The sequence below is a fragment of the Oncorhynchus clarkii genome, chromosome 7, assembly GCF_045791955.1.
Source record: "Oncorhynchus clarkii lewisi isolate Uvic-CL-2024 chromosome 7, UVic_Ocla_1.0, whole genome shotgun sequence".
NCBI lineage: Eukaryota > Metazoa > Chordata > Actinopteri > Salmoniformes > Salmonidae > Oncorhynchus > Oncorhynchus clarkii.
Genome location: NC_092153.1, coordinates 70,611,019 through 70,634,737, shown reverse-complemented (window position 1 = coordinate 70,634,737; position 23,719 = coordinate 70,611,019). Strand labels below are relative to the sequence as shown.

General features: G+C 43.8%; 1 protein-coding gene across 1 annotated transcript in view; it reads right to left on the bottom strand.

The window, feature by feature from the left end:
- LOC139413786 (nascent polypeptide-associated complex subunit alpha, muscle-specific form-like) overlaps positions 1-23,719 on the bottom strand; it is a 97,500-nt gene that overhangs the window by 19,052 nt on the left and 54,729 nt on the right. Inside the window, exons 6-33 of the mRNA XM_071161539.1 lie at positions 20,375-20,503; positions 19,450-19,572; positions 18,622-18,666; positions 18,290-18,418; positions 17,364-17,486; positions 16,534-16,578; positions 16,202-16,330; positions 15,076-15,198; positions 14,442-14,486; positions 14,235-14,336; positions 14,038-14,118; positions 13,218-13,253; positions 8,292-8,378; positions 8,017-8,097; positions 7,303-7,380; positions 6,967-7,035; positions 6,514-6,636; positions 5,880-5,924; positions 5,673-5,774; positions 5,476-5,556; positions 4,881-4,916; positions 3,877-3,963; positions 3,602-3,682; positions 2,888-2,965; positions 2,546-2,614; positions 1,885-1,929; positions 1,553-1,681; positions 691-813 (exon numbers count right to left, since the gene is read on the bottom strand). Of these exons, the coding sequence (XP_071017640.1) occupies positions 691-813; positions 1,553-1,681; positions 1,885-1,929; positions 2,546-2,614; positions 2,888-2,965; positions 3,602-3,682; positions 3,877-3,963; positions 4,881-4,916; positions 5,476-5,556; positions 5,673-5,774; positions 5,880-5,924; positions 6,514-6,636; positions 6,967-7,035; positions 7,303-7,380; positions 8,017-8,097; positions 8,292-8,378; positions 13,218-13,253; positions 14,038-14,118; positions 14,235-14,336; positions 14,442-14,486; positions 15,076-15,198; positions 16,202-16,330; positions 16,534-16,578; positions 17,364-17,486; positions 18,290-18,418; positions 18,622-18,666; positions 19,450-19,572; positions 20,375-20,503 (2,424 nt within the window). The remainder of the gene's footprint in view (positions 1-690; positions 814-1,552; positions 1,682-1,884; positions 1,930-2,545; positions 2,615-2,887; positions 2,966-3,601; positions 3,683-3,876; positions 3,964-4,880; positions 4,917-5,475; positions 5,557-5,672; positions 5,775-5,879; positions 5,925-6,513; positions 6,637-6,966; positions 7,036-7,302; positions 7,381-8,016; positions 8,098-8,291; positions 8,379-13,217; positions 13,254-14,037; positions 14,119-14,234; positions 14,337-14,441; positions 14,487-15,075; positions 15,199-16,201; positions 16,331-16,533; positions 16,579-17,363; positions 17,487-18,289; positions 18,419-18,621; positions 18,667-19,449; positions 19,573-20,374; positions 20,504-23,719) is intronic.

Below are 23,719 nucleotides of genomic sequence, written 5' to 3'. Positions count from 1 at the left end.
GAAATATAAAAAGATTTGCTAAAGATTAGATATTGAGACCTGTGCTCATTTTATATAGCCTAATGCCTACTACAAGAACTTAGTCATTATTAGTGAATGTGCATTATGCTTGGTTCTACTTACATTTGTAACAAAAAAGGGCATTTTCACAGACAGACTTGAAAGCCAGATCAGTAATTATAGCAAAAAAAAAGCAGGTTAAACTATTTTGATAAAATAATGAAATGATTAGTTGGTCTTATGGTTGTGGAAGGCTTGTACACTATATACAGTGCATTCGGAAAGAATTCAGACCCTTTCCCTTCTTCCACATTTTGTTACATTACAGCCTTATTCTAAAATGGATTACATAATTTCTCCTCTTATTAATCTACACACAATACCCCATAATGACAAAGTGAAAACAGGTTGTTTTTTTTGTTGCTAATTTCTAAAAAAGAAATACCGTATTTACATAAAAATGTAAAATGGTACAGTAGACATCCTTCACTGCGTCCAATGCACTTTGAGTCTCTGTTACTGTGCCTATCTGTTAATTCATGATCTTGGATACATTGTGTGAAAACAGCGAAAAAATGACAATGACACAAACAAGCAATCAATGATAGCCCCCTAACCCCAGGGATAGCCCCACTCTCAAGAGCCTTGTACTGTAGCGTGGTTAATACACCAAAGTAAACTGGAGTCTACCTTAGTCTGTGGCCCCTTCAGAGAGGCATCTCCAGCCGCGGCAGCTGGTGCAGCAACAGCCGTAACCAACTTAGCAGGATCCTTTTTAGCCATGTCAACTTTGCTTGATGTGGTGGGCACACTCTATAAACGCATATGGTTCAAGCCATTAGACGAGGTGCAGCGAAGAGATCAGAGCGCTGCGCATAATCTCACAGTCAGTTTACTGGAGTGATAGGATGATTGTTAGCAGCTTGTCTGTTATTGGTAATGCAAAAAGGAAAGGTGCCGTGAGAAGAGAAGTACCTGACCAGAATTTGTAGTCACAGTTTAGCAGAGTAAAAGGAAGGTAAACAAACCCCATCAACCAAAACCAGGTAAACAAACCCCATCAACCTAAACCAGGTAAACAATCCCAGAAGCAATACTATATATGGTGTGATGCAACCAGAAGAAAAAGTGGAAATATATTGTGGCTTTTCTGTGGTGACAACATATGTGACAGACATGGGTTGTCTTGACGTGTTGAGCATACCACAAATGTGGGCATGCTGGGAAGACTAAAAAGTAAGCATAAGAGTGTCTGTTCACTACCCATTTAGACACACAGACACCTTCTAGGCCAGAAGTAAGGAAGTCCAAAGCCGAGATATGTTTCGAAATATATCGGAAGAGAGAAGAGGAAGATAGAATACCATATAAAGGGGTGGAAGAACGACTAAAACCTCAAGATCACGGGAGAGATGAGGAAGACATAACACATGGAATAATGACCCAGGAAGAGTGTGGTGAATGGGGAAGTGAGCGTAAAGAGAGCCAGGTCGGGTAAAGAATAAAGATCCAAAGAGAGAGGCCCCACACTCCTCGACTGTCAGCCATCTACCGTGGCTGTCTGTTTCGGAGACTCTTGAAGCTTTGGTCCTTCAGCTTTCCATAGCGTTGTCGCCTCCCCTACAATATTGCCTCCTCCCGTGGTAAGAGGTGTAGCTTTGGCTGGGTGCATGGGTGCCGGCTACAATCAAGGATGAGTTAATACTCAATGTATACAACAGAAAAATAGCAAATTCAATGTATTGACACCCTGTAACAACGGTTAATGGAATAACACTGGTTAATGTAATAACTTATCTGAATGTAATAAATATAGATGTTTAATGTAATAAAATTGGTAAACTTAATAACTAATAATAGAGAGAAAAGTGAGAGATGTTTTACCTCTTTGGCTGCCTTAGCTCCTGGGGGAACTACTTCCACCTGTACCTGTAACCCAGAGCAGGAGAGGTTAGTGAATACAACACTAGGCTACTATCTGTAATACTGCTCAGCTCCTATACCCAACTGAGCATCTGGATGGCTGTGGGCTCAATTCAACCAAACCTACATAGGTAGAACTCATGCAGGAACAAGAGCACCCTCTTTCTAATGTAGTCCAAAAAAAATTGCTGAATGGTAAAGCAGGTGGCAGGTAGCCGAGCGGTTAAGAGCTTTGGGCCAGTAACTGAAAGGTTGCTGATTCGAATCCCTGAGCTGACTAGGTGAACAATCTGTCGATGTGCCCTTGAGCAAGGTACATAACTCTAATTGCTCCTGTAAGTCCCTCTGGATAAGAGCGTCTGCTAAATGGCTAAAATGGTACAGTAGAAATCCTTCACTGCATCCAATGCACTGTGAGTCTCTGTTACTGTGCCACTCCGTTAATTCATGATCTTGGCTACATTGTGTGAAAACAGAGAAAAAATGACAATGTCACAGTTTAGTAGAGTAATAGGAAGGTAAACAAACCCCATCAACCTAAACCAGTTAAACAAGCCCCATCATCCTAAAGCAGATAAACAAACCCCATCAACCTAGAAACTGTAGCCCTCATATGACAAACCCCATCTGTCTTGGGCTTGGTGGCCAGTGGGGAGTCCAATCCTGACATCAGAGAGAAGTCATCAGCAAACTGAAACACAAACACAAGTCAATAGATAACAGCTTCACAACCCGACATAAGTATAACATAGAATAGTTGAAGAGTTTGTTGTCTATTTGCATGGATATAGCATTTTTGATGACAAAGTACTCCACACAACAGTAGCACAGCGTCAGCTGCAACATTGGACATCCCAGTTTAACACTGGACATAAGCGTTTGTCACTGTCTATTTTGTATTATGCATGGCTTATGTTATGTAGTCATGCAGGATGTAGGACCTGCTTTCTTTGGTGTTATTTACCTTTTCCACCTTAGCTTTCTTGTCAACGGGGGGAGCAGGAGACTTGGTCACAGGTGCAGACTTAAACTCTTCAGCTTTCTGGAAGAAGAAGAGAGATTATTTGGTTTGTTAAATACTGTTTCTTAGGTTCTAGTTAAGAGGAACAGGGGAACGTTCATTTGAAGCCTTCACTAGAAAGCTGTCTTTACAGAACATTAAAATTACATCACAGTTGTGATAAACTATTACAGCTGACACTGTCAAAATGATATGACATGGTCATCTTGTAAGCATCATTAATATGTCATGACATGATAAGCAGTAGGTGGCTAGGAAGTTAACTGTCCAACAAGGTAGCCTACATTGTGCTATTGTAACAGTATAACTTTAGACCGTCCCCTTGCCCATACCCGGGCGCGAACCAGGGACCCTCTGCACACATCAACAACAGTCACCTACGAAGCATCGTTACCCATCGCTCCACAAAAGCCGCGGCCCTTGCAGGGCAAGGGGAACTACTACTTCAAGGTCTCAGAGCAAGTGACGTCACCGATTGAAACGCTATTTAGTGCGAACACTGCTAACTAGCTAGCCGTTTCACATCCGTTACACTACGTGTCATTATGACTGTGTTATGTCAGTTGACACAACTTGATATTGGTTCTCATAACAGTTTACCATCTCATGCTAATAACAGTTTTACAATGAAGAAAAATATTATCAGTCTTTGTTTACCTTGATGGGAACGGGTGGAGGTGGAGCAAAGTTTGAGAATCCAGCAGAAAAGGCATCAATGGCAGCCAAGTCTTCCACTTTCTGTCAACAGATTAAATATCATTGGGTTATAATGACACCTCACTTCTTATTTACAGTATCACTGGTCAGGACCTCAGTCTCACCCAAAAGACTATGGGACTAATAATCATTCTGTAACCTTATGCATGTTTTAGGGAACAGGGCTCTAATAGATTTATAAGTGATTATAACCTGTTAATAGTGCAAAGTCTCACCTTCTCCAGTTTCTGTGGGATGGGAGCCATAGAGGTTGTGAACCCAAAGGACAGGGAGTCCAGAGCCTCATCTGTGCTCATGGGTTTCTGATACAAGTAAACAAACAAGCAAACAAATAACCTCAGTTATACACAAAGCATTACAGTAACAGTTTTGTCTTCAACTGCACCACTAGAGGGCGAGTCAAAATAACTCCAACCATTTAAAAGAGACCAGGAGCAAAAGAACCGACACACCCACCAATCACATTTCCTAGAATCTAAATCACAACAAAGCACTCCGCAAAGGACTACGAGCAGAATCTCTTTACAAAACATCAGATTTGGCAGGAAGCCTAGTGGTTTAGAGCATTGGGCTAGTAGGTTGCTGGTTCAAATCCCTGAAGTGGACTAAAATGTAACTGTAATTTAAAAAAAACGCTTTATAACCAAACGGGCAACTTTAGACAACTCACGTATTTTTTTTGACAACTCACACAACATACTTCAGGGGTAAAAGAGTTTGCCTTCTGTCCTAACAAGCTCTTAGAAGCAGAGGTATACTACACAGAGAACTGCAGTACAAAACAAGGTGTGACCCAGAGGGTGAATGTGTGTGCAAGTGTGTATAAGTGAATAGGTGTGGAGTAATGAGTGATTGTGTGTTGACTATTTATCTGTTGTTAGTGTGTGGGTGTGTTTATAAAGGAAGGGTTTAGCAGAACTAGAACCAGCTGGTTGAGGTAGGTCTAATGTTGTTTGCAGAGCCAACACCCCACAGCGCAAAGCAACATTCCACACTGTAGGAGGTACCCAAAACTGTCAGAAGAGACCATGGGATGACCTATGGTTTGTTTAGTACCTTTAATGTGTGTGTGTGTGTGTGTGTGTGTGTGTGTGTGTGTGTGTATACGCACATGCATTAGTATGTGGTTATGTGAGAAAGATTGAGAGGAGAAAGTCAATATCTCAATATTTCTCCCCAGCATACAGTGTATTCCCTAGCAGTAAATACAATGACTTACCGGGACATCTTTTGGCTTGACATCTGCAACTGGGGCCTATGAAAATGTAATTTAACATTGTAATTCAATGTAATAAAAGTACATTAATGATATATTCTAATTGAGTAAGCCTAGATTTAAATTAAATCTGATCATGTTCTGACAAAAGAATGACAAAAGAATATTAAAGTTTGGTAACTATATACAGGCTTTTTTGGCAAAGTCCAGAAACAAACCCTAGTCCATCATATAAATCTGAAATAAAAGGATAGATATGGTAGTAACTTCATCTTGTCATCTGATCAGCTTGGTGAAAATGTGTCCATATTGCTAAAACCTATCCATTCCTCTCAGATTAACACAAGTGGCCAGTGGATAGGACATGGTCTAGGGGCTGTTTCTGGATGGGGCGTATCTCTCTGATGGAAGACCTGATAACCAAGGGGTTCCAGTCAAATGTCTCATGTCAAAGGGAGTACTGCAGTACAAAGCTAAAGATACATGCAAACTCAAAGCTCTCTAACAGCAGAAGGCTGAGGGTTGGATTAAGATGCAGAAGTGATGATGATGAGGAGGAGGAAGAACACTGGAGGAGGAGGGTGATTTAAAGACTGACCGTGTCTTCAAATCGGTATCCTGGGGGCAGTGGGCAGTCGTTCCCCCCACAGATCACTCCCTTCTTTGAGGATAATCCATGCTGTGAAACATATACAACAACACACACTGTTTTACATGGTGACCAGGTGCACACACACAACCCAATCTAAATTGCACTGTGCACACACACACACACACTCTGTGAAGGTTCTGTACCTCTATCACCTCTGGCCCGGTGTATACATGGGCTGCAGGGGCGAAAGACTCTGATGAAGGTAAGGAATCAGCCAGGGCATCGAACGGGTCCACAGCAAGCTCCTACACATGATGCAACAAAACTCAAACACGAGCAATGCAACTCCATGCCAATCAATTTAGTGTAAAATCAAACCCACATAGAGAAAATATACATGGATGTTTTACCTCTTTGGCAGCCTTAGCTCCTGGGGGAACTACTTCCACCTGTACCTGTAACCCAGAACAGGAGAGGTTAGTGAATACAACACTAGGCTACTATCTGGGATACTGCTCAGCTCCTATACCCAACTGAGCTTCTGGATGGCTGTGGGCTCAATTCAACCAAACCTACATAGGTAGAACTCATGCAGGAACAAGAGCACCCTCTTTCTAATGTAGTCAAAAAAAATTGCAGAATGGTAAATCAGGTGGCAGGTAGCCGAGCGGTTAAGAGCTTTGGGCCAGTAACCGAAAGGTTGCTGATTCGAATCCCTGAGCCGACTAGGTGAACAATCTGTCGATGTGCCCTTGAGCAAGGTACTTAACTCTAATTGCTCCTGTAAGTCCCTCTGGATAAAAGCGTCTGCAAAATGGCTAAAATGGTACTGTAGAAATCCTTCACTGCGTCCAATGCACTGTGAGTCTCTGTTACTGTGTCACTGTTAATAAATTATCTTGGATACATTGTGTGAAAACAGCGAAAGAATGACAAGGAAACGAACAAGTGCTCAATGATAGCCCCCTAACCCCAGGGATAGCCCCACCCTCAAGAGCCTTGTACTGTAGCGTGGTTAATACACCAAAGTAAACTGCAGTCTACCTTAGTCTGTGGCCCCTTCAGAGAGGCATCTCCAGCCGCAGCAGCTGGTGCAGCAACAGCCGTAACCAACTTAGCAGGATCCTTTTTAGCCATGTCAACTTTGCTTGATGTGGTGGGCACACTCTATAAACGCATATGGTTCAAGCCATTAGACGAGGTGCAGAGAAGTGCATAATATCACAGTCAATTTACTGGAGTGATAGGATGATTGTTAGCAGCTTGTCTGTTATTGGTAATGTAAAGGAAAGGAGCCATGAGGAGAGAAGTACCTGACCAGAATTTGTTGTCAGTTTAGTAAAGTAATAGGAAGGTAAACAAACCCAATCAACCTAAACCAGGTTTTAAAAAACCCTGTCAACCTAAACCAGATAAACAAACCCTGTCAACCTAAACCTGTCAACCTAAACCAACCTAAACCATCAACCTAGAAACTGTAGCCCTCATATGACAAACCTCATCTGTCTTGGGCTTGGTGACCAGTGGAGAGTCCAATCCTGACATCAGAGAGAAGTCATCAGCAAACTGAAACACAAGTCAATAGACAACAGCTTCACAACCCGACATAAGTATAACATAGAATAGTTGAAGAGTTTGTTGTCTATTTGAATGGATATAGCATTTTTGATGACAAAGTACTCCACACAACAGTAGCACAGCGTCAGCTGCAACATTGGACATCCCAGTTTAACACTGGACATAAGCGTTTGTCACTGTCTATTTTGTATTATGCATGGCTTATGTTATGTAGTCATGCAGGATGTAGGACCTGCTTTCTTTGGTGTTATTTACCTTTTCCACCTTAGCTTTCTTGTCAACGGGGGGAGCAGGAGACTTGGTCACAGGTGCAGACTTAAACTCTTCAGCTTTCTGGAAGAAGAAGAGAGATTATTTGGTTTGTTAAATACTGTTTCTTAGGTTCTAGTTAAGAGGAACAGGGGAACGTTCATTTGAAGCCTTCACTAGAAAGCTGTCTTTACAGAACATTAAAATTACATCACAGTTGTGATAAACTATTACAGCTGACACTGTCAAAATGATATGACATGGTCATCTTGTAAGCATCATTAATATGTCATGACATGATAAGCAGTAGGTGGCTAGGAAGTTAACTGTCCAACAAGGTAGCCTACATTGTGCTATTGTAACAGTATAACTTTAGACCGTCCCCTTGCCCATACCCGGGCGCGAACCAGGGACCCTCTGCACACATCAACAACAGTCACCTACGAAGCATCGTTACCCATCGCTCCACAAAAGCCGCGGCCCTTGCAGGGCAAGGGGAACTACTACTTCAAGGTCTCAGAGCAAGTGACGTCACCGATTGAAACGCTATTTAGTGCGAACACTGCTAACTAGCTAGCCGTTTCACATCCGTTACACTACGTGTCATTATGACTGTGTTATGTCAGTTGACACAACTTGATATTGGTTCTCATAACAGTTTACCATCTCATGCTAATAACAGTTTTACAATGAAGAAAAATATTATCAGTCTTTGTTTACCTTGATGGGAACGGGTGGAGGTGGAGCAAAGTTTGAGAATCCAGCAGAAAAGGCATCAATGGCAGCCAAGTCTTCCACTTTCTGTCAACAGATTAAATATCATTGGGTTATAATGACACCTCACTTCTTATTTACAGTATCACTGGTCAGGACCTCAGTCTCACCCAAAAGACTATGGGACTAATAATCATTCTGTAACCTTATGCATGTTTTAGGGAACAGGGCTCTAATAGATTTATAAGTGATTATAACCTGTTAATAGTGCAAAGTCTCACCTTCTCCAGTTTCTGTGGGATGGGAGCCATAGAGGTTGTGAACCCAAAGGACAGGGAGTCCAGAGCCTCATCTGTGCTCATGGGTTTCTGATACAAGTAAACAAACAAGCAAACAAATAACCTCAGTTATACACAAAGCATTACAGTAACAGTTTTGTCTTCAACTGCACCACTAGAGGGCGAGTCAAAATAACTCCAACCATTTAAAAGAGACCAGGAGCAAAAGAACCGACACACCCACCAATCACATTTCCTAGAATCTAAATCACAACAAAGCACTCCGCAAAGGACTACGAGCAGAATCTCTTTACAAAACATCAGATTTGGCAGGAAGCCTAGTGGTTTAGAGCATTGGGCTAGTAGGTTGCTGGTTCAAATCCCTGAAGTGGACTAAAATGTAACTGTAATTTAAAAAAAACGCTTTATAACCAAACGGGCAACTTTAGACAACTCACGTATTTTTTTTGACAACTCACACAACATACTTCAGGGGTAAAAGAGTTTGCCTTCTGTCCTAACAAGCTCTTAGAAGCAGAGGTATACTACACAGAGAACTGCAGTACAAAACAAGGTGTGACCCAGAGGGTGAATGTGTGTGCAAGTGTGTATAAGTGAATAGGTGTGGAGTAATGAGTGATTGTGTGTTACTTCCGGCGCCGACAGAGATGGCCGCCTCGCTTCGCGTTCCTAGGAAACTAAGCAGTTTTTTGTTTTTTTACGTGTACCCCAGGTCATCTTAGGTTTCATTACATACAGTCGAGAAGAACTACTGAATATCAGCGTCAACTCACCATCAGTACGACCAAGAATATGTTTTTCGCGAAGTGTTCTGTGTTCTGCCTTACAAACAGGACAACGGAGACAACGTGCAGCGACCCAAAAAAACGACTCCGAAAAAGAGGGAAACGAGGCGGTCTTCTGGTCAGACTCCGGAGACGGGCACACCGTGCACCACTCCCTAGCATTCTTCTTGCCAATGTCCAGTCTCTTGACAACAAGGTTGATGAAATCCGAGCAAGGGTAGCATTCCAGAGGGACATCAGAGACTGTAACGTTCTTTGCTTCACGGAAACGTGGCTCACTGGAGAGACGCTATCCGAGGCGGTGCAGCCAACGGGTTTCTCCACGCATCGCGCAGACAGAAACAAACATCTTTCTTTTTTTTTTCTTTTTTTCTCCCCAATTTCGTAGTATCCAATTGTTGTAGTATCTTGTCTCATCGCTACAACTCCCGTACGGGCTCGGGAGAGACGAAGGTTGAAAGTCATGCGTCCTCCGATACACAACCAACCAAGCCGCTGCTTCTTTAACACAGCGCACATCCAACCCGGAAGCCAGCCGCACCAATGCGCCGGAGGAAACACTGTGCGCCTGGCCACCTTGGCTAGCGTACACTGCGCCACAGGAGTCGCTGGTGCGCGATGAGACAAGGACACCCCTACCGACCAAGCCCTCCCTAACCCGGGCGACGCTAGGCCAATTGTGCGTCGCCCCACGGTCGCGGCCGGTTACGACAGAGCCTGGGCGCGAACCCAGGACTCTGATGGCACAGCTGGCACAGTACAGCGCCCTTAACCACTGCGCCACCCGGGAGGCCCTGAAACAAACATCTTTCTGGTAAGAAGAGGGGCGGGGGCGTATGCCTTATGGCTAACGTGACAAGGTGTGATGAAAGAAACATACAGGAACTCAAATCCTTCTGTTCACCTGATTTAGAATTCCTCACAATCAAATGTAGACCGCATTATCTACCAAGAGAATTCTCTTCGATTATAATCACAGCCGTATATATCCCCCCCCAAGCAGACACATCGATGGCACTGAAAGAACTTTATTTGACTCTTTGCAAACTGGAAACCATTTATCCGGAGGCTGCATTCATTGTAGCTGGGGATTTTAACAAGGCTAATCTGAAAACAAGACTCCCTAAATTTTATCAGCATATCGATTGCGCAACCAGGGGTGGAAAGACCTTGGATCATTGTTACTCTAACTTCCGCGACGCATATAAGGCCCTGCCCCGCCCCCCTTTCGGAAAAGCTGACCACGACTCCATTTTGTTGATCCCTGCCTCCAGACAGAAACTAAAACAAGAGGCTCCCACGCTGAGGTCTGTCCAACGCTGGTCCGACCAAGCTGACTCCACACTCCAAGACTGCTTCCATCACGTGGACTGGGACATGTTTCGTATTGCGTCAGACAACAACATTGACGAATACGCTGATTCGGTGTGCGAGTTCATTAGAACGTGCGTTGAAGATGTCGTTCCCATAGCAACAATTAAAACATTCCCTAACCAGAAACCGTGGATTGATGGCAGCATTTGCGTGAAACTGAAAGCGCGAACCACTGCTTTTAATCAGGGCAAGGTGTCTGGTAACATGACCGAATACAAACAGTGCAGCTATTCCCTCCGCAAGGCTATCAAACAAGCTAAGCGTCAGTACAGAGACAAAGTAGAATCTCAATTCAACGGCTCAGACACAAGAGGCATGTGGCAGGGTCTACAGTCAATCACGGATTACAGGAAGAAATCCAGCCCAGTCATGGACCAGGATGTCCTGCTCCCAGGCAGACTAAATAACTTTTTTGCCCGCTTTGAGGACAATACAGTGCCACTGACACGGCCTGCAACGAAAACATGCGGTCTCTCCTTCACTGCAGCCGAGGTGAGTAAGACATTTAAACGTGTTAACCCTTGCAAGGCTGCAGGCCCAGACGGCATCCCCAGCCGCGCCCTCAGAGCATGCGCAGACCAGCTGGCCGGTGTGTTTACGGACATATTCAATCAATCCCTATACCAGTCTGCTGTTCCCACATGCTTCAAGAGGGCCACCATTGTTCCTGTTCCCAAGAAAGCTAAGGTAACTGAGCTAAACGACTACCGCCCCGTAGCACTCACTTCCGTCATCATGAAGTGCTTTGAGAGACTAGTCAAGGACCATATCACCTCCACCCTACCTGACACCCTAGACCCACTCCAATTTGCTTACCGCCCAAATAGGTCCACAGACGATGCAATCTCAACCACACTGCACACTGCCCTAACCCATCTGGACAAGAGGAATACCTATGTGAGAATGCTGTTCATTGACTACAGCTCGGCATTCAACACCATAGTACCCTCCAAGCTCGTCATCAAGCTCGAGACCCTGGGTCTCGACCCCGCCCTGTGCAACTGGGTACTGGACTTCCTGACGGGCCGCCCCCAGGTGGTGAGGGTAGGCAACAACATCTCCTCCCCGCTGATCCTCAACACTGGGGCCCCACAAGGGTGCGTTCTGAGCCCTCTCCTGTACTCCCTGTTCACCCACGACTGCGTGGCCACGCACGCCTCCAACTCAATCATCAAGTTTGCGGACGACACAACAGTGGTAGGCTTGATTACCAACAACGACGAGACGGCCTACAGGGAGGAGGTGAGGGCCCTCGGAGTGTGGTGTCAGGAAAATAACCTCACACTCAACGTCAACAAAACTAAGGAGATGATTGTGGACTTCAGGAAACAGCAGAGGGAACACCCCCCTATCCACATCGATGGAACAGTAGTGGAGAGGGTAGCAAGTTTTAAGTTCCTCGGCATACACATCACAGACAAACTGAATTGGTCCACTCACACAGACATCATTGTGAAGAAGGCGCAGCAGAGCCTCTTCAACCTCAGGAGGCTGAAGAAATTCGGCTTGTCACCAAAAGCACTCACAAACTTCTACAGATGCACAATCGAGAGCATCCTGGCGGGCTGTATCACCGCCTGGTATGGCAACTGCACCGCCCTCAACCGTAAGGCTCTCCAGAGGGTAGTGAGGTCTGCACAACGCATCACCGGGGGCAAACTACCTGCCCTCCAGGACACCTACACCACCCGATGTCACAGGAAGGCCATAAAGATCATCAAGGACATCAACCACCCGAGCCACTGCCTGTTCACCCCGCTATCATCCAGAAGGCGAGGTCAGTACAGGTGCATCAAAGCTGGGACCGAGAGACTGAAAAACAGCTTCTATCTCAAGGCCATCAGACTGTTAAACAGCCACCACTAACATTGAGTGGCTGCTGCCAACACACTGACACTGACTCAACTCCAGCCACTTTAATAATGGGAATTGATGGGAAATGATGTAAATATATCACTAGCCACTTTAAACAATGCTACCTTATATAATGTTACTTACCCTACATTATTCATCTCATATGCATACGTATATACTGTACTCTATATCATCGACTGTATCCTTATGTAATACATGTATCACTAGCCACTTTAACTATGCCACTTTGTTTACATACTCATCTCATATGTATATACTGTACTCGATACCATCTACTGTATCTTGCCTATGCTGCTCTGTACCATCACTCATTCATATATCCTTATGTACATATTCTTTATCCCCTTACACTGTGTACAAGACAGTAGTTTTGGAATTGTTAGTTAGATTACTTGTTGGTTATTACTGCATTGTCGGAACTTGAAGCACAAGCATTTCGCTACACTCGCATTAACATCTGCTAACCATGTGTATGTGACAAATAAAATTAGATTTGATTTGATTTGATCTTGTGTTGACTATTTATCTGTTGTTAGTGTGTGGGTGTGTTTATAAAGGATGGGTTTAGCAGAACTAGAGCCAGCTGGTTGAGGTGGGTCTAATGTTGTTTGCAAAGCCAACACCCCACAGCGCAAAGCAACATTCCACACTGTAGGAGGTACCCAAAACTGTCAGAAGAGACCATGGGATGACCTATGGTTTGTTTAGTACCTTTAGTGTGTGTGTGTGTGTGTGTGTGTGTGTGTGTGTGTGTGTGTATACGCACATGCATTAGTATGTGGTTATGTGAGAAAGATTGAGAGGAGAAAGTCAATATCTCAATATTTCTCCCCAGCATACAGTGTATTCCCTAGCAGTAAATACAATGACTTACCGGGACATCTTTTGGCTTGACATCTGCAACTGGGGCCTATGAAAATGTAATTTAACATTGTAATTCAGTGTAATAAAAGTACATTAATGATATATTCTAATTGAGTAAGCCTAGATTTAAATAAATCTGATCATGTTCTGACAAAAGAATGACAAAAGAATATTAAAGTTTGGTAACTATATACAGGCTTTTTTGGCAAAGTCCAGAAACAAACCCTAGTCCATCATATAAATCTGAAATAAAAAGATAGATATGGTAGTAACTTCATCTTGTCATCTGATCAGCTTGGTGAAAATGTGTCCATATTGCTAAAACCTATCCATTCCTCTCAGATTAACACAAGTGTCCAGGGGATAGGACATGGTCTAGGGGCTGTTTCTGGATGGCGCGTATCTCTCTGTTGGAAGACCTGATAACCAAGGGGTTCCAGTCAAATGTCTCATTTCAAAGGGAGTACTGGAGTACAAAGCTAAAGATACATGCAAACTCAAAGCTCTCTAACAGCAGAAGGCTGAGGGTTGGATTAAGATGCAGAAGTGATTTTATTTTTATTTTTTTTATTTTACCTTTATTTAACCAGGCAAGTCAGTTAAGAACAAATTCTTATTTTCAATGACGGCCTGGGAACAGTGGGTTAACTGCCTGTTCAGGGGCAGAACGACAGATTTGTACCTTGTCAGCTCGGGGGTTTGAACTCACAACCTTCCGGTTACTAGTCCGACGCTCTAACCACTAGGCTACCCTGCCGCCAGGCAGGAGGAAGAACACTGGAGGAGGAGGAGGAAGAACACTGGAGGAGGAGGGTGATTTAAAGACTGACCATGTCTTCAAATCGGTATCCTGGGGGCAGTGGGCAGTCGTTCCCCCCACAGATCACTCCCTTCTTTGAGGATAATCCATGCTGTGAGACATATACAACAACACACACTGTTTTACATGGTGACCGGGTGCACACACACAACCCAATCTAAATTGCACTGTGCACACACACACACACACTCTGTGAAGGTTCAGTACCTCTATCACCTCTGGCCCGGTGTATACATGGGCTGCAGGGGCGAAAGACTCTGATGAGGGTAAGGAATCAGCCAGGGCATCGAACGGGTCCACAGCAAGCTCCTACACATGATGCAACAAAACTCAAACACGAGCAATGCAACTCTATGCCAATCAATTTAGTGTAAAATCAAACCCACATAGAGAAAATATACATGGATGTTTTACCTTTTTGGCTGCCTTAGCTCCTGGGGGAACTACTTCCACCTGTACCTGTAACCCAGAACAGGAGAGGTTAGTGAATACAACACTAGGCTACTATCTGGGATACTGCTCAGCTCCTATACCCAACTGAGCTTCTGGATGGCTGTGGGCTCAATTCAACCAAACCTACATAGGTAGAACTCATGCAGGAACAAGAGCACCCTCGTTCTAATGTAGTCAAAAAAAATTGCAGAATGGTAAATCAGGTGGCAGGTAGCCGAGCGGTTAAGAGCTTTGGGCCAGTAACCGAAAGGTTGCTGATTCGAATCCCTGAGCCGACTAGGTGAACAATCTGTCGATGTGCCCTTGAGCAAGGTACTTAACTCTAATTGCTCCTGTAAGTCCCTCTGGATAAGAGCGTCTGATAAATGGCTAAAATGGTACAGTAGAAATCCTTCACTGCATCCAATGCACTGTGAGACTCTGTTACTGTGTCACTGTTAATAAATGATCTTGGATACATTGTGTGAAAACAGCGAAAGAATGACAAGGAAACAAACAAGTGCTCAATGATAGCCCCCTAACCCCAGGGATAGCCCCACCCTCAAGAGCCTTGTACTGTAGCGTGGTTAATACACCAAAGTAAACCGGAGTCTACCTTAGTCTGTGGCCCCTTCAGAGAGGCATCTCCAGCCGCAGCAGCTGGTGCAGCAACAGCCGTAACCAACTTAGCAGGATCCTTTTTAGCCATGTCAACTTTGCTTGATGTGGTGGGCACAGTCTATAAACGCATATGGTTCAAGCCATTAGACGAGGTGCAGAGAAGAGTTCTGAGTGCTGCGCATAATCTCACAGTCAGTTTACTGGAGTGATAGGAGGATTGTTGGCAGCTTGTCTGTCATTGGTAATGGAAAGGAAAGGTGCCGTGAGAAGAGAAGTACCTGACCAGAATATGTTTTCGCAGTTTAGTTGAGTAATAGGGAGGTAAACATACCGCATCAACCTAAACCAGGTAAACAAACCCTGTCACCCTAAACCTGGTAAACAAACCCCATCAACCTAAACCAGGTAAACAAACCCCATCAACCTAAACCAGGTAAACAAACCCTGTCACCCTAAACCTGGTAAACAAACCCCATTAACCTAAACCAGGTAAAAAAAAAAAAGTCAACCTAAACCAGGTAAACAAACCCTGTCAACCTAAACCTGGTAAACAAACCCTGTCAACCTAAACCAGGTAAAAAAAAAAAATGTCAACCTAAACCAGGTAAACAAACCCTGTCAACCTAAACCAGGAAAACAAACCCAGAAGTAATACTAGATATGGTGTGCTGCAACCAGAAGAAAAAGTACAAGTGGAAATATATTGTGGCTTCTCTGTGGTGACAACAGATGTGACAGACATGGTTTGTCTTGACATGTTGAGCGCAACAAAGTATGGGCATGCTGGGAAGACTCAGTCATAGAGCTTAAAAGTAAAAGTGCCTGTTCACTTCCCACTTAGACACACAGACACCTCTAGGCCAGAAGTAAGGAAGTCCAAAGCAGAGATATGTTTTGAAATATATTGGCAGAGAGAAGAGGAAGATAGAATACCATATAAAGGGGTGGAAGAACGACTAAAACCTCAAGATCACGGGAGAGATGAGGAAGACATAAGACATGGAATAATGACCCAGGAAGAGTGTGTTGAATGGGGAAGTGAGCGTAAAGAGAGCCAGGTCGGGTATGGAATAAAGATCCAAAGAGAGAGGCCCCACACTCCTCGACTGTCAGCCATCTACCTTGGCTGTCTGTTTCGGAGACTCTTGAAGCTTTGGTACTTCAGCTTTCCATAGCGTTGTCGCCTCCCCTACAATATTGCCTCCTCCCGTGGTAAGAGGTGTAGCTTTGGCTGGGTGCATGGGTGCCGGCTACAATCAAGGATGAGTTAATACTCAATGTATACAACAGAAAAAGAACAAATTCAATGTATTGACACGCTGTAACAACGGTTAATGCAATAACACTGGTTAATGTAATAACTTATCTGAATGTAATAAATATAGATGTTTAATGTAATAAAATTGGTAAATTTAATAACTAATAATAGAGAGAAAAGTGAGAGATGTTTTACCTCTTTGGCTGCCTTAGCTCCTGGGGGAACTACTTCCACCTGTACCTGTAACCCAGAGCAGGAGAGGTTAGTGAATACAACACTAGGCTACTATCTGTAATACTGCCCAGCTCCTATACCCAACTGAGCTTCTGGATGGCTGTGGGCTCAATTCAACCAAACCTACATAGGTAGAACTCATGCAGGAACAAGAGCACCCTCTTCCTCATGTAGTCAAATCTCAAAAGGCACTTGCACATCTGAGCTATCTTTGTTGCAGGTGCATTGTAACAATTGAATAACATGAGAAAAAATAAGAAACCCGCACACTGCTCTTCATAGAATCACTGCTCTTTATTAAGCTTTTAAGCATCGGCCTCAAGGCCTTCGTCAAAGCAGAATGCAGGTTTCTTCTTTATTCTCCTGTAGTCAAAAAAAATTGCAGAATGGTAAAGCAGGTGGCAGGTAGCCGAGGGATTAATAACGTTAAGCCAGTAACAAAAGGTTGCTGATTCGAATTCTTGAGCCGACTAGGTGAACAGTCTGTCGATGTGCCCTTGAGCAAGGTACTTAACTCTAATTGCTCCAGTAAGTCGCTCTGGATAAGAGCGTCTGCTAAATGGCTAAAATGGTTCAGTAGAAATCCTTCACTGCATCCAATGCACTGTGAGTCTCTGGTACTGTGTCACTCTGTTAATTCATGATCTTGGATACATTGTGTGAACACAGCGAAAGAATGACAAGGAAACGAACAAGTGATCAATGATAGCCCCCTAACCCCAGGGATAGCCCCACCCTCAAGAGCCTTGTACTGTAGCATGGTTAATACACCAAAGTTAACTGCAGTCTACCTTAGTCTGTGGCCCCTTCAGAGAGGCATCTCCAGCCGCGGCAGCTGGTGCAGCAACAGCCGTAACCAACTTAGCAGGATCCTTTTTAGCCATGTCAACTTTGCTCGATGTGGTGGGCACACTCTATAAACGCATATGGTTCAAGCCATTAGACGAGGTGCAGAGAAGAGTTCTGAGTGCTGCGCATAATCTCACAGTCAGTTTACTGGAGTGATAGGAGGATTGTTGGCAGCTTGTCTGTCATTGGTAATGGAAAGGAAAGGTGCCGTGAGAAGAGAAGTACCTGACCAGAATATGTTTTCGCAGTTTAGTTAAGTAATAGGAAGGTAAACATACCGCATCAACCTAAACCAGGTAAACAAACCCTGTCAACCTAAACCAGGTAAACAAACCCTGTCAACCTAAACCAGGTAAACAAACCCCATCAACCTAAACCAGGTAAACAATCCCAGAAGCAATACTATATATGGTGTGATGCAACCAGAAGAAAAAGTGGAAATATATTGTGGCTTTTCTGTGGTGACAACAGATGTGACAGACATGGTTTGTCTTGACATGTTGAGCGTACCACAAAATGTGGGCATGCTGGGAAGACTCTTAAAGAGTAAGCTTAAGAGTAAGAGTGTCTGTCCACTTCCCACTTAGTCACACAGACACCTTCTAGGCCAGAAGTAAGGAAGTCCAAAGCAGAGATATGTTTTGAAATATATCGGCAGAGAGAAGAGGAAGATAGAATACCATATAAAGGGGTGGAAGAACGACTAAAACCTCAAGATCACGGGAGAGATGAGGAAGACATAACACATGGAATAATGACCCAGGAAGAGTGTGTTGAATGGGGAAGTGAGCGTAAAGAGAGCCAGGTCGGGTAAAGAATAAAGATTCTAAGAGAGAGGCCCCACACTCCTCGACTGTCAGCCATCTACCTTGGCTGTCTGTTTCGGAGACTCTTGAAGCTTTGGTACTTCAGCTTTCCATGGCGTTGTTGCCTCCCCTACAATATTGCCTCCTCCCGTGGTAAGAGGTGTAGCTTTGGCTGGGTGCATGGGTGCTGGCTACAATCAAGGATGAGTTAATACTCAATGAATACAACAGAAAAAGAGCAAATTCAATGTATTGACACCCTGTAACAACGGTTAATGCAATAACACTGGTTAATGTAATAACTTATCTGAATGTAATAAATATAGATTTTTAATGTAATAAAATTGGTAAATTTAATAACTAATAATAGAGAGAAAAGAGAGAGATGTTTTACCTCTTTGGCTGCCTTAGCTCCTGGGGGAACTACTTCCACCTGTACCTGTAACCCAGAGCAGGAGAGGTTAGTGAATACAACACTAGGCTACTATCTGTAATACTGCTCAGCTCCTATACCCAACTGAGCATCTGGATGGCTGTGGGCTCAATTCAACCAAACCTACATAGGTAGAACTCATGCAGGAACAAGAGCACCCTCTTCCTCATGTAGTCAAATCTCAAAAGGCACTTGCACATCTGAGCTATCTTTGTTGCAGGTGCATTGTAACAATTGAATAACATGAGAAAAAATAAGAAACCCGCACACTGCTCTTCATAGAATCACTGCTCTTTATTAAGCTTTTAAGCATCGGCCTCAAGGCCTTCGTCAAAGCAGAATGCAGGTTTCTTCTTTATTCTTCTGTAGTCAAAAAAAATTGCAGAATGGTAAAGCAGGTGGCAGGTAGCCGAGGGATTAATAACGTTAAGCCAGTAACAAAAGGTTGCTGATTCGAATTCTTGAGCCGACTAGGTGAACAGTCTGTCGATGTGCCCTTGAGCAAGGTACTTAACTCTAATTGCTCCAGTAAGTCGCTCTGGATAAGAGCGTCTGCTAAATGGCTAAAATGGTTCAGTAGAAATCCTTCACTGCGTCCAATGCACTGTGAGTCTCTGTTACTGTGTCACTGTTAATAAATGATCTTGGATACATTGTGTGAACACAGCGAAAGAATGACAAGGAAACGAACAAGTGATCAATGATAGCCCCCTAATCCCAGGGATAGCCCCACCCTCAAGAGCCTTGTACTGTAGCGTGGTTAATACACCAAAGTAAACTGCAGTCTACCTTAGTCTGTGACCCCTTCAGAGAGGCATCTCCAGCCGCGGCAGCTGGTGCAGCAACAGCCGTAACCAACTTAGCAGGATCCTTTTTAGCCATGTCAACTTTGCTCGATGTGGTGGGCACACTCTATAAACGCATATGGTTCAAGCCATTAGACGAGGTGCAGAGAAGAGTTCAGAGTGCTGCGCATAATCTCACAGTCACAGTCTAGTAGAGTGATAGGATGAAAGTTAGCAGCTTGTCTGTCATTGGTAATGGAAAAGAAAGGTGCCGTGAGAAGAGAAGTACCTGACCAGAATTTGTTGTCACAGTTAATAAGCTAATAAGAAGGTAAACAAACCCCATCAACCTAAACCAGGTAAACAAATCCTGTCAACCTAAACCAGGTAAACAAACCCCATCAACCTAAACCAGGTAAACAAATCCTGTCAACCTAAACCAGGTAAACATACCCAGAATCAATACTATATATGGTGTGAAGCTACCAGAAGAAAAAGTGGAAATGTATTGTGGCTTTTCTGTGGTGACAACAGATGTGACAGACATGGTTTGTCTTGACGTGTTGAGCGTACCACAAGTGTGGGCATGCTGGGAAGACTCTTAAAGAGTAAGCTTAAGAGTAAGAGTGTCTGTCCACTTCCCACTTAGACACACAGACACCTCTAGGCCAGAAGTAAGGAAGTCCAAAGCAGAGATATGTTTTGAAATATATCGGCAGAGAGAAGAGGAAGATAGAATACCATATAAAGGGGTGGAAGAACGACTAAAACCTCAAGATCACGGGAGAGATGAGGAAGACATAAGACATGGAATAATGACCCAGGAAGAGTGTGTTGAATGGGGAAGTGAGCGTAAAGAGAGCCAGGTCGGGTAAAGAATAAAGATCCAAAGAGAGAGGCCCCACACTCCTCGACTGTCAGCCATCTACCTTGGCTGTCTGTTTCGGAGACTCTTGAAGCTTTGGTACTTCAGCTTTCCATGGCGTTGTCGCCTCCCCTACAATATTGCCTCCTCCCGTGGTAAGAGGTGTAGCATTGGCCGGGTGCATGGGTGCTGGCTACAATCAAGGATGAGTTAAAACTCAATGTATTCAACAGTATTCAATGTATTGACACACTGGAACAACGGTTAATGTAATAACACTGATTAATGTAATAACTTCACATTCAGTATATCACATAGAACAAGTTTTTAAAAACATACAGTCAATCATACAAACATAGTCAATAATACAGTAGAAAAATAAGTATATATACAATGTGAACAAATGAGGTGAGATAAGGGAGGTAAAGGCAAAAGAAAAGGCCATGGTGGCGAAGTAAATACAATATAGCAAGTAAAACACTGGAATGGTAGATTTGCAGTGGAGGAATGTGCAAAGTAGAGATAGAAATAATGGGGTGCAAAGGAGAAAAATAAATAAATACAGTAGGGTGTAGAGGTAGTTGTTTGGGCTAAATTCGAGATGGGCTATGTACAGGTGCAGTAATCTGTGAGCTGCTCTGACGGTGCTTAAAGCTAGTGAGGGAGATAAGTGTTTCCAATTTCAGAGATTTTTGTAGTTCGTTCCAGTCATTGGCAGCAGAGAACTGGAAGGAGAGGCGGCCAAAGGAAGAATTGGTTTTAGGGCTGACCAGAGAGATATACCTGCTGGAGCGCGTGCTACAGGTGGGTGCTGCTATGGTGACCAGCGAGCTGAGATAAGGGGGGACTTTACCTAGCAGGGTCTTGTAGATGACCTGGAGCCAGTGGGTTTGGCGACGAGTATGAAGAGAGGGCCAGCCAACGAGAGCGTACAGGTCGCAGTGGTGGGTAGTATATGGGGCTTTGGTGACAAAACGGATGGCACTGTGATAGACTGCATCCAATTTATTGAGTAGGGTATTGGAGGCTATTTTGTAAATGACATTGCCGAAGTTGAGGATCGGTAGGATGGTCAGTTTTACAAGGGTATGTTTGGCAGCATGAGTGAAGGATGCTTTGTTGCGAAATAGGAAGCCAATTCTAGATGCAATTTTGGATTGGAGATGCTTGATGTGAGTCTGGAAGGAGAGTTTACAGTCTAACCAGACACCTAGGTATTTGTAGTTGTCCACATATTCTAAGTCAGAACCACCCAGAGTAGTGATGTTGGACGGGCGGGCAGGTGCAGGCAGCGATCGGTTGAAGAGCATGCATTTAGTTTTACTCGTATTTAAGAGCAATTGGAGGCCACGGAAGGAGAGTTGTATGGCATTGAAGCTTGCCTGGAGAGTTGTTAACACAAAGAAGGGCCAGAAGTATACAGAATGGTGTCGTCTGCGTAGAGGTGGATCAGAGACTCACCAGCAGCAAGAGTGACCTCATTGATGTATACAGAGAAGAGAGTTGGTCCAAGAATTGAACTCTGTGGCACCCCCATAGAGACTGCCAGAGGCCTGGACAACAGGCCCTCCGATTTGACACACTGAACTCTATCAGAGAAGTAGTTGGTGAACCAGGCGAGGCAATCATTCGAGAAGCCAAGGCTATCGAGTCTGCCAATGAGGATGTGGTGATTGACAGAGTCGAAAGCCTTGGCCAGGTCAATGAATACGGCTGCACAGTATTGTTTCTTATCGATGGTGGTTAAGATATCGTTTAGGACCTTGAGTGTGGCTGAGGTGCACCTATGACCAGCTCTGAAACCAGATTGCATAGCGGAGAAGGTATGGTGGCATTCGAAATGGTCGGTAATCTGTTTGTTGACTTGGCTTTCAAAGACATTAGAAAGGCAGGGTAGGATAGATATAGGTCTGTAGCAGTTTGGGTCAAGAGTGTCCCCCCCTTTGAAGAGGGGGATGACCGCAGCTGCTTTCCAATCTTTGGGAAACTCAGACGACACGAAAGAGAGGTGTGGGTGTATGTGGTGTGGGCACATTTCAATGTACGCTTGTGAGGGTGACTGTATGATGTGCATGAGTTTGTCGGTGTTTGTGGTTGGTGGTTTGTGCATCGAATTAAGGGAAGTCAATCAAAACATTGATTTTGGTATGTTATTACATGATTATTGAAGTTATTCATTAAAAAAAGTTGACTCACCTGACAGTGCAATAACCACCGTATAACCTAATAATTTATTAGACTAAAAAAACTTCTTTTTTTTACGTTATCCAGCAAGTTATTACATTAACCGGCTTCATTACATGAAAAAAAAATCATTAACCGGTGTTATTACTTACATTAACCGTTGTTTAACATTCCTTAAATTAAATGATGTAAAGGTGAAAGGGGTCCAGTGAGGGTGAGGTGCAGGGGTTGCAAAAATGTAAAGTAGGGTCAAGTTGGCCCTGGACACTGATCTAGGATCATTTTTGCATTTCCTTCTCCTAAGATTAAAATTACTTTATTGGTCAATTGCACATGAGGTCCAATCGAAATTTGACTTCTGCTTTTAACCCTACCACTCCAAAAGAGACACATACATACAAATACAGTTTATTTTTCCTCAAAAGAATGGCGCTGGAGGGAATAGCAGCCGTTTTACAGGCTATTGACCAATTGTGCGATTTTGTGTTTTTTGTAGCTTATCTTACATAATGTTTCCACTATCGCTTTCAATTACCGAAAAAGAGCTTCTGGACATCAAAACAGCGATCACTAACCTCGATTTGGATGAGGCTTTCTACTTCAATTAATAGGAGGTAAAGGACATACTGCTCATCCCAGACCAGGCCCAAATCCCCCCAACACTCGGAAGAGGAGGCGTCATAGAGGCCGGCGTGAGGGATACTTGACGAGACTACGTCTACCGCGTCTACCATCCGTTCTATTAGTGAACAAGCAATCACTGGAGAATAAACTGGATGAGCTCTTTTCGAGACTATCCTATCAATGTGATATGAAGAACTGTAATATCCTACGTTTCACTGAGTCGTGGCTGAACAAGGACATGGAAAATATAAATCAAGCTGATTTTTCTATACATCGGCAGGACAGAACAGCAGCGCCGCCGGGTAAGCTCAAGGGTGGTTAAGAACAGCTGGTGTGCATTCTCTAATATTAAGGAAGTCTCAAGGTTCTGCTCCCCTGAGTTAGGATACCTCATGATAAGCTGTAGACCATGGTATTTACCAAGAGTTTTTATCTATATCTTTCTTACCTGTCTATTTACCACCACAAACCAATGCTGGTACTAAGTCCGCAATCAACGAGCTGTATTGGGCCATAAGAAAACAAGAAAATTCTCACCAAGAGGAAGCGCTCTTAGTGGCCAGTGATTTTAATGCAGGGAAACTGAAATCTGTCTTCAAAA